The 11,138-nt window shown below is 33.9% G+C and overlaps 1 protein-coding gene and 1 long non-coding RNA gene across 2 annotated transcripts; one reads left to right on the top strand and one right to left on the bottom strand.

Moving 5' to 3' along the window:
- The first annotated feature begins 76 nt into the window (after positions 1–76).
- On the top strand, positions 77–794 carry LOC102602319 (uncharacterized). The gene is made up of 2 exons (XR_368254.1): positions 77–244; positions 324–794. It is a non-coding gene; the product is annotated as an uncharacterized lncRNA (long non-coding RNA).
- Positions 795–2,694: 1,900 nt separating this feature from the next.
- On the bottom strand, positions 2,695–7,571 carry LOC102601986 (wee1-like protein kinase). The gene is made up of 10 exons (XM_006359342.2): positions 7,153–7,571; positions 6,678–6,738; positions 6,504–6,573; positions 5,799–6,053; positions 5,572–5,639; positions 5,375–5,484; positions 4,906–4,946; positions 4,665–4,813; positions 3,416–3,769; positions 2,695–3,118 (listed from the first exon to the last, which is right to left on the bottom strand). The coding sequence occupies exons 1-10, from the start codon at positions 7,473–7,475 to the stop codon at positions 3,023–3,025; spliced, it is 1,527 nt and encodes a 508-aa protein (XP_006359404.1). The 5' UTR covers positions 7,476–7,571; the 3' UTR covers positions 2,695–3,022.
- Between the last annotated feature and the right edge of the window lie 3,567 nt (positions 7,572–11,138).

The following is an 11,138-nucleotide window of genomic DNA, read 5'->3' as shown; positions in this document are numbered from 1 at the left end:
ACTTTCAAAATTATTCTTTGCATAGGGTATTACTACATCACAAGCATCTGCCAGTAGTAAAAGAAGTGGCAAGCAGAAATCTCACTCCACTCCAGCAGTGCAACAATCTCAATCTTCTGAACCATCTCAAGCAATAGTGCAAAGTGACAGTGGTAATAGAAAAGGTGCAAATAATGCATTTAAGAGGCCAAGAGTAGTGGGTCATGGAGTATTTGTGAGCAAAGATGGTTTTATTTGTGCCGAGGTAAAAACGAGAGTTAATAAGCTTATATTCTTGATTAAACTTCTTAAAAATAATTTAACGACTCTTTATTACTTTACAGCAAGGAAGATCTATTAGTAGGGTAATCAAGAGTGGAGCACAAGAGAAACTGATAAGTTCAGCTATTGTCACCGGTGACCTTGGGTATGCACCAAGTAAAGGTCTTAAATGGAAGGGGAAAAGTGCTATCACAGGAAGACAACTTCAACATAAAAGTGCTTTGCTTAGACAGAAGAACATCAAGTCACAAACTTCATCACAAGGTGCAACAAGAACTGAAGGTGTTTAGGGATGATGTGGCTGATTTTTCATGTGGCTCGAACTATTTTTAAGTCACGTATTTTGGTTGTGAATAGGACGATGTCGACTTTTAGTTATGAATTTTAATGTTACTAAACACGGTGACTAATTTGCAGCCCAAGTAGTTATTGTAATCTACTAAACATGGTGACTGATTTTTCATGTGGTTCGAACTGTTCTTAAGTCGTGTATTTTGGTTGTGAATATGATGGTATCGAATTTGGGTTGTGAATAGGATGGTATCAAATTTTGGTTGTGTATTTTGATGTTACTAAACACAGTTACTGATTTGCAGCCCAAGTAGTTTAATATAGTTGTAGGTTGCTCTGCAAATTGAAGCATGCATTACTTGGTTTTAGTGTTTCTATACTATACAAACTAGAGCCAACCAATTTTCTACTTCGAGCTACTAAAAATTCTTTGGTGACTTCTGTCCTTAGCTGCTCATAGTTGTTTAAATAGTCGTAATCAGAAAATGATTGATGAAGTAGTCCGTAAAAAGCGACAATTCAATAAAAAGAAAATATGCTCTATTTGGTGGCATAATGATACCACAAATATAGTCTAACTAGTTATTAAACAAACAAAAAAATAGAATCTGATGTCATGGACAAACACTCACCCCTCAAATTATTAAAGCTACCAAAGGGCGTCGTGGATTCCTCGTATGGCATCATTGATATACAAATATCAGTCCCTTTTGAGCGAGCTTAAGCAACTAGTGTAACATATAATTTAAGGTGTGTTTCTCAAATTTATGAATGATAGTTTAGGTGTGTTTCTCTCCTAATAGTTTAGGTGAGGAAGTCAAACAATTTTATAGTTTAGATGTGTTTTGATATTTTATTTTTAAAAAAAAGAAGAAGCCATGTGGACGAAAATCAAGGCCACACGCGCGTAAAAGAGTGTGTACACACACATTTGGTCCAGTCAGCACAGAGGTGTGTTTTTCAAACTAAAGTGTAATAGTTTAGGTGTGTTTCTCACACTTTCGATAGTTCGGCTATGAAACTCAAAAAAAGGGTATAGTTTAGGTGTGTTTTAACCACTTATCTCATCAATAAAAGTGTTTTTAAATGGAAGCGGAAGCAGTTTTTCTACTGTTGGAAAGAAGCTAAAAATTTCTGCTTTTTTTAGAAAAAATAATATTTTTCTCAAGACTAAAATATCATTTTCATATATATATATATTTACCAATATATTTCTTATTAATTAAGTAGCATATTTCCTAAATTTGGTCAAATTTCATTTAAGAATTTTATTTTTATCTTTATATAATAAATCTTATAATTTATTTTACGTTTATATATTATTATTTAATATATTATATATTATTTTGTAGAATTAGAAAAAAGGTAACAACAATATTTTTACAAGATTAGAAAAAAGAAAAAATAACAATTAAAGATTTCAGCCTACCCAAAAAGGTATAATATTGATTGAAAATTTAAACATGTAAATTTTAATTTAAAAAAATAAAAAATTAATTGTATTTTTATAATAGATATTTAAAATAGTTTCTCTCTATAAAATAATTTTAATATTTGGAAGTACATTAATAGTTGTCTTTTTGGTAATTTGACTCTTAAAAGCATTTTTTTTTAAAAACAAGTCAATCGAAATTTGCTTATGAAAAGCATTTTTTAAATGAATTAGCCAAACACAAATTAATTTTTTTCTTAAGCACTTTTCTAAAAGACATTTTAAAAGAGTGCTTCTAAAAATAAGTTGTTTTCAGCAATGTCAAACAGGCTCTAAATGTAAGGTTGTTTTTACAAAATATAAATTTGTGGGTCAATTTTTGTATTTAAAAAATTCCAAAATCATGATTTAAAATTCTCAAATCATGGTTTTTGGAAAATTCATTTGATATGAAATCAATGTGAAATTGCATATCCAAACGCTGATTTCATTTCATGATTTCAGATCAATTATACATCGCGATATGAAACAACATCTCTAAAAATAAATAATATGATTATATAAACAAGTATATTAGTTAATTTTTAGATTAATATATTTATAAAATTAATGAGTTTCACAGCGATTTTAAATGTGAAACTGTAATTTCCTGTTGAATTTAGTAGTATTTTCCATCATGAGAAATAGCAAGTGAGTCTAAACTTGCCATGGTTATGTAATTATTTTACTGGTGTGATCAATACAAATGTCAGTTACCAAAACCAAAAACCAATACTGAATTAATCAGCTTAAAAGCCACCAAATACCATATTTTGACATGCAAACCACAGTTTGCAGGTCAATTAGGATACAACATTTCCTCTTGATACAATATTTGGCAAAAGTAGCACCATCAAAATGGGAAAATTTGGTGCATGAGGCTTTATCTCTATTAACAGATTTGGCTATAGGTCAACACCAGAATGCTGCATGAGAAACTGCAGCTTTGGCAAAAGTAGTTCTCGACAAATCCGAGAAAACAGTGATTTACATGGATATCTACTTGTTAGCATTTCTTTGCCATCTTTCAAAGATAGGATTATCCACAAGGCTTTTTGCAGAAGGACGGCGTGTTGGATCTGGGTCCATCATTGCCTGAGAACATTTGCAATTTGAACATACAGAATCAGCAATTGCTTCTACAGATTACTATGGATTAGCTTTATCATACATGGCCACAGACAAACGAAATGTATCATCTAACGACAGCTTAATTATATTGAGATATACTCGGATTAAAATATATGGTATATTGTGCAGATTACAGTTGATACCTTCAGGTACCATGCTGGTTGTACAATATGAAAGATGATCAAGTCATATGAATACGAAGCATATAGGAAAATACCATCTACGGACTTTTTAACATGGTAAAAGGGAAGAAGTTAGCACCTTGAGTAGATTCTGAAATTGCAAGGAGTGACCCGGAAGAAGAGGCAATTTCCCCTCCCTAATGTTTAGAAAATGAGGGCCTGATTCTGGCAGTGAAGACCCTCTAATAAGTTCATATATTGCAGCGCCCAAGGAGAATATGTCAACTTTGTCAAGATGATCATAGTTCTCATTAAGTATTTCTTGGGGCATATAACGTGCATCGCCCTCTTCAATAGGCTGGCTCTTATCAAGAAGAGTTGCACATCCAAAATCACCAAGCTTATATACACCATTTTTCACATAAATATTATCTGGCTTTACATCTAAATGACCTACCCCTCTCTGATGTATAAACTGCAATGCCTTGGCTACCTGCATATCAGAAAGCATCTCAAGTATCAATATTTTGACCTCAATTTGAAAAACCATTTTTCCTCAGCCTTCCCACCCCACAAATAAAATACCCAGATACACGAACAAAAACAAGCGAAGGGAAGTCAAAAGCAAAATGTGGTTAGTAGACAAAGGGTGAACTCTAAGCATTTCGACGAAGATCGGAACTAAAAGCTCAAAATATTTTACTATACAGGTCTTCGGCCTCTCAAAATTGAAAGCCTGTTCCAGTCGTATCTCCAGCTAGAGGATAGTAATAAATCCCAGGATACATGATATAAAACAGCTTCCCTACCACCTAAAAGGGGTTATTTGGATCACATATCCAGTCAATGGTATCAGCTTCTATAACAGATATAAGGCTGATCCTCTTTTCTTCTTTTAACAGCCTATAGTCTGATCCTCTTTTCTCATGTGAAATCAACAAGCACTAACACAATGCAGGATATTTGGGCAACATTATGCATTTGAATGAGGATCAAGTTACAAAAGTAACACCCTTCCAGTGTAAATAGCAAAATGGAACTAGATTTGAATATTGTATTTCCATGAAACACTTTAAAGCATTATGAAATGTTGCATGTTGTATGCTGCATGTTGCAAGTATTAGGAGGGTGGATTAGGTACTGACTTTGCTACAGTTGCTTCCCCTAAATAACAGATGGAAATCACAGTAATTTTAGCAGTTGAAGTTTCATAATTGATGATATGATCATTGGTTATGTGTATAGTCAAAAATTATCTCTTTGGTCGATGAAGTATAATTGGTTTGCAAGATATATATCTTTCTTCTAACTTTTTTGAGACTTACAAGACAGTCATACTCAGTACATGACACAAAAGTAGCTCTTAAAGATTCCAACAAGAGCCGCACCTGATACATTGCTTCCAAAACTTCTACCTCCGAAAATAGTTTAGAATATTTTTTGTTGGATAAACTGTGGTCACAGAGCTCCATTTGGATGTAAAGGTGTTCATTTTCAAACCAAGATGAATAATAGCCAACTACGTTCTCATGAGGTCCTGTAAGTATAAAAAACAAAACATGTTGAAACAATAATCTCTGGGGTAGTTCAAATGATAATGTCAGCAACAAAAGTAGATCAGCATGCTACCTAAAGCAGCCAATGCTTGCACTTCCATCAAAGCCTTTCTCCTGGAAGAACACAATTTAAATGCATAAATATGACTGAACTATATTGAATATAAACAGCATGTTTGGCATCACATAAGATTCACCTTGTAAAGACATTTTCCAAAAATCTGTGCTCAAATCTATTGAAAATGTTTATCTTGGAGAAAATACATTATGCCAAATATAAGAAACAGTACACATAAATTATGGGCGTAGGACATTTTCTATTGCATTCTTAATTCGTATATCATGCAAACCCCATAGCAATACCACTCTAGCCTCATCCCAAACTTCCACCGCTATTAGACGCTACCAATTATATGGCCAACAGGATATCAGAAAATAACTAAGGAAATGTTTCTTTTAGTTATATGATATGTCAAGAAAAATACACACACTCTGTAATGTCATATCATAAGGCCAGAGTGTTGAAAGAAAGGAAATATCACCTATCTGTGTCTTGATGTAACTGTTTAGTGCTATGTTTCACTGCATACATACATCCATCAATTCTCTTAAAGACTTTGAAAACACGGCTGAAGTTCCCACTACCGATTTGCTGAAAGAATAAAAGGGTCTTAGATAGGTCCGGAAAAAAATTTAAGAAAGTATTAGTAAGAGTCAAGAATACAAGCATCAAACATACCTCAATTTCATGGAAATCAGTCCGATACCGTGACAGACCATCATTACCAGAAATTGCAGGGTTAAAAACTACAGATCAAAGAAAGAGTAACATTAGGAATTTAACAGAAAACAACACAATGATTCTGCCATGAAGAACAAGAGATCACACTCTAATTTTCTTTTGAAGAACTAAACTGTTCCAAAGAAAATAGAATCCACCAATTATTCAAACTCACTGACCAGTACCTGGGTACTTGGATCTCCTGTTTCCAAAAGGATCTGCATCTATCTCGGAAGCATCCCCGAGATAAGGGTTTCTAATGCACGGAGGAGGCATGACTCGATATCTTAAAGCAATAGCAGATTGTGACACATAACTGGGACCCTTTTCTGACTCACTTATCTTTTCTGATTTCATTTCGTCTGTCCCAAAAGTATCTGTAGGAATATCTACTGGCTGCTGCTGTCCAGATAAATCGGAACTAAAAGGCCTTACCGACACTGTAAAGATGGGCATTATGAAAGGAAAACATAAGAAAGTTAATTTACAATTTTACGATTAATTATGGAAGATAATGGTGCAAACAACAAACTTCAAAACATGCTAAAGTGGAAAGAGAGAGAGAGATTTCCAGATTCAAAAGGTGTCTGACAGTAACAAGAAGAACAGCTAAAAATAGAAGCTTGATAATGCAAGGGATATTCATACACATTATAAATTCTTAAATTTCAAAGATGTTTCTGTTCTAATTTTCTTCAATATCCGAATGTGCTATTACTTTGACACTTTACCTTACTCAACGCCTTTGTCATGCCTCAATAGTAGAACAAAAATAAGAAAAGAAAGAAGAGATTTTGCATGATAAAAGTTAAAACTTGACCGAGCCAGTAATGATTCCACAAATGAAAAATGAAGTGAAATGGACAGCAAAGTATGAGAGTATTTCATACCTAGTCGAGGCCTCTTTCTTGTTACACTTTGAAGCTTCTCGGGTGACTTGGGACAAGGAGTATAATCATCCTAAAAAAAAGAAGAGGGAAACGCACAGTATGACATACTGAAACAACAGCCTGTCACAGAGAAAAAAAGTCACAATTTTTAACACACTCTGGTAAAGAAATTACCTTATCACCATCAAGCCCATTACAAATTGCAGGTGCATCTGGCGTTAGGTAATCTGGAGTACTGCATTCCAAAAAATTAATTATAAGTAGAAAACAAAACTAGAGGATACAATGTGAAGATATGATCTTTTATATTTAAAAAATCGGGGGATTACAAGTTGGGGAATCAAACCCTTACCAACAAGGTGCGAGTTAAGTTAGCCAACCAACTAAGCTACTAAGATCCCCCAATACAAAGATATGATCAGGAATTAGATGTAAGAGTTTAAAAATCAAAACCTAACTAATGTAAAAATTTGGGGGCAGTAAGCAATCAATAAATTACACCTTAATCAGTTCCCCGTCCCAATTGGACCATCAAGGGACCAAAAAGGGCACAATCGGAACCAGTTCAAATCTCAGTGGCTACTCTACATCTTATTCCATTCAAACACATATCTTTCTAATCGAAAAAAAAAAGGGAAAAAAAATTTACCAGAAGAAATCTTGACTGAGAATGAAATCCTTTTCAGCAACATCGGCAACATCAGCATCAGCATCGAGATTCAACGACAAAACTGAAGAGAACTGAGATTGAGCTGGCGGAAGGTCATCAGAATCCAGAAGTTTCTGGAATCGAGAAGGATTTGGTAAAGTAACATTAGAAAATGAGGAATGAAGCTGTTGTTGATTAGGAAGCGGAGGTTTGGCAATCCCAACAGTGAAATGACTGGAAAGTGAACCCTTGTTCATCCTCTTCTTGCTTTTTTGGTTGCTTCTCTGCTTCCTCCTTGTTCTATTTGGAGTTTTCCTCTCCATCGGCTGGAAATGGAGCTTCTTGTAGAGAGAATCTGAAGAGAGTTCGTGCTCGGTGCTTCACCTCTGTAATGGTGTCAGTGTTTTGCTGAAAATGGGGATTTAGCAGATTTGGGGAGATTTCAAATTTGAGCGGGTTTATATATTTGGGCTATTATAGCATCTATGGGAGCCAGGCGTGCTGTGTAAGCTTTTTTCATGGGCCAGTAAAGCAACTTTTAGGCCCAGGGCTTCGCTTGGGGCCCAGTACCCACTACACCTTGTCTTGATTACAAGTTTTGCACAAATTGTCCTTATTTCGGGGTGATCTTTAATTTTAATCTCTTAAAGTTATGGTCTTTAATTTTGTTCATTTGGTTGATGTGTTATTGAATTACCGAGAGGTTTTACCGAATTGATAAGATTTTCTTGAGTTTTTTTCTTTTTTGTCTTTGTTGCTCATTTGATCGATTTGTTGTTGTATTACCTTGAAGTTTTCCGAATTGACAAGATTATTATTCAATTGTAAGATATGTCGAATTTTCAAGTCTTGTAAATGTTTGTAACATATGTTTCTAAAGTGCCTATCTTGAAGTCATGTTAGATTATCAAAATTTACTTGTAACGCTTTACGATGCATATTACTGAGTTGGCTTTAAATTCAACCAGATTATGAAGACTTGTAATTATTTACATTATATGTTGTGATTAACTTGAAATCTATCATATTGGTAAGACTTGGTGCTTGTTCATTTTGTTCACAGAATTTGAATTGGTACGATTTGTGTTATCTATATATTATTTATCTTAGGGGTGTCAAATGGGCAGGTTGGGTTGAAATTGGAGATATTAAAATAGGTTCAGATAGAAATCGGGTTGGATTTTGACCCGCCCAAGTTTACTTTGGGCTCAAATGGGCTAAAAAACGGGTTGAATTACCTATGTTTCGGTTCATTTTTGACACCCCTAATTTATCTTGTTAACTATTCACAAATTCTCTCGAATAAGTATAATTTGTAATGTGTTATTCAATAAGACATTACTTGAATGTTTGATTTCAATGTTAATAAAAAGTATTTCAAATCTACTTCAAGTAAGCTCACATTTAAAACAAAACTTTTGCATACCACCATGGGAATGCAAAAGCAATTTCTACATATATATAACACAAAGTGAGGGAGGAGTATAGGTTTTAGAAAATTTTGAATATCTACATTTTATGTAAAAAAATTGAATTCTTTATTGAGTTCAGAAATTAAATTTTTGTGTAATCATCTAATTCTAACCTCAGTTGATATGTAAATCGAGATTATAGCATTGTTACATACTTGAAAATTTTAGTTCTTAACTCTTATATTTAAATGCTCGAAAATTAAAAGGTTTAAATATGTTCAGATTTGAGAAATTCGTTACTAAGTTGACTCTAACTATCGTTTGCTGGTGCTGCTTGAAAAACTAATTTAAGAAGAAAATATTATATTTTTCATAGGAAGTGTTTATGTTATATTGGATAATTAAAGTGTCCAATTTGATTATATTATATTCAACAAAATCTCTTCACTACTTGGCTTTATTTAACAAAAAAAAAAAAGTAAATTACAGTAGTAGTATCAGTATATATACAGTTCAACTCCACTCCTCACTCTTAACTTCCCGCCACTCTTGCCCCAATTAGCTCCGCAAAATTGCGTCTCTGCTTGTTACCAGCTATGGAAGAGAAAGGTTCAGCTGCCACTAGAGTATATCTTCAGGTATTCCAGATTTTCCGAACAATTTTCATCATTTAGCTCAAAGATCGGGGATTATCTCATCGAGTATTGTAGTTTTAGGTTACCTGCAATTGTTCAGACGATTATTTGTGTTAATTTTGAATGAATTTCGATGTTTTCCGTAGAATTGAACTTGATTTCCTCAATTATAATGTAGGAAAAGCAAGATTCGGACCAGAGTTTTTCCGGTACCTTTCTTCTCCTTGAAAGAAATCTTCCCAGTAATAACCTAGGTTTGTTTGTTTGTTTGTTTTAATTGAATCTGCTTTGCCTTGTTTGAAATTGTTAGAAGAGGAAGATATGGACGATGACAAATGGATGACAAATGACAATTGTCTTAGTGGATCCTTAGAAAACAAGGTAATGCCTAGTTGATTTTCTTGCTTACATTTTCAAATTCCTCGAGTTAAAACACCAGCTGCCTTCTATAATGTTCTTGGTAACCCGTACTATATCTTTAATCTAAGACAAAATTTGTTTACTGTTATAGTGAAAATGTGCCCGAAGAAACCAGAATGGATATAGAGGAGTCGTATAGCCAAATCCCAACTAATCTAATTGGCTGATTGATTGTTAAAATGTTATGACATAATTGTCTTGCTTACTATTGGTAGAAAAACAAATTTCAAAATGCTTTGGAGGGTTAAGGTTATGTTTTGACTTTGATTGTTAGCAATTAAATTATAGTTGTGAGATAAAGTGTTTAGTGTTTATTCACAATGCAGGCAGGTTCACTGCACAGATTTTCTAGTTATCAGTGAACTCCCCCCTAATTTTGTATATGAATTTGCTGATGAATACTTTATAATGCCCAAGAGTTTGATGTTGCTTGTTTGTCAGGGAGGTTTAGGAGTCCTTTCCCAGCTTGAACTGCTCACAGGTATTCCCAATGAAACTTCTCTACTTGAATTTTCATTCATCAACACCCCCCTGCAAAATATTCAAAAAGATAAGGACATTTGGGAAGTTATCCATGTTAATCTTCTGCAGATGTCAAAAGACTTCATCATTCAACCGATACAGTGAACTCTGATCAGCTGGTACTGGTTTGAATTCACCTCCTTTTTTTTTGTCATATGACCTACCTTCATTTCTTCTTTCTATTGTTCCTTTGGTCCTTGTCTTTTCCTCTTTCTTTTTCTTTTTTCTTGGGTTAAAGTTCCTAGTTGACTTTAATGGGTCATGGTGTTAAGAATTCAACATGGAAATTGACTTTTTGATGGAGAGTTCAAGAAAAAGTTGCTCTCCACTTCTCCCGTTTCTCTGGAATCGTTTAAGGAACAAAGTGTTGGGCTAAAATAACCTGAAGATACTCTTAGCATGGTGTGATATCGTCTGCTTTGGGCCAAAGTCGCACGGTTTTCCCAAAAAGGGCTCAAACATTAAGAGTATCCATCCCTATACCTTTTATGTAGCTTCTTTTTCCTTTCAGCTACCTATGTGCAACTACCGTATCAGAAAAAAGAAAAAAAAACTTACCAACGTGGAACTTTGTTCTCATACGCAACACATAGCTTATTACAGAGGCGAATCCAGAATTTTAAGAAAATGGGTGCACCATTACTTTAAAGATAAGATCAAAAAGTTTATAATAACAATAACTAAGCGAGCAATCCATAAAAATTACTTGGAACTTGGGAAGTGAGTGGGAAGAAACTTTTGAAGTCTTTGACTTTTAGAAGAATTTAGCTTCTTCTTTTTTTTAAAATGAAAAATGTGTTTTTAGTTAATAAAAATAAATTGAAGCGAATTGGGGTTGCCTGGGATCGAACCTGCGACCTTTGTGTTGGTATCTTGCAGTTGTACCAGTGAACCATCCAGCCATTTTGAGAACGGGTTCAACAAGTTTTAATTTAATATATTCTTTAATAATTATAGAAGTAATATATCGAATTTAGTCGAATGACCACGGGTTCGG

The sequence above is a fragment of the Solanum tuberosum genome, unplaced genomic scaffold (assembly GCF_000226075.1).
Source record: "Solanum tuberosum cultivar DM 1-3 516 R44 unplaced genomic scaffold, SolTub_3.0 scf00298, whole genome shotgun sequence".
Taxonomy (NCBI): Eukaryota; Viridiplantae; Streptophyta; class Magnoliopsida; order Solanales; family Solanaceae; genus Solanum; species Solanum tuberosum.
Note: the sequence above shows the minus strand (reverse complement) of the source record. Positions and strands in the feature narration are given on the sequence as shown.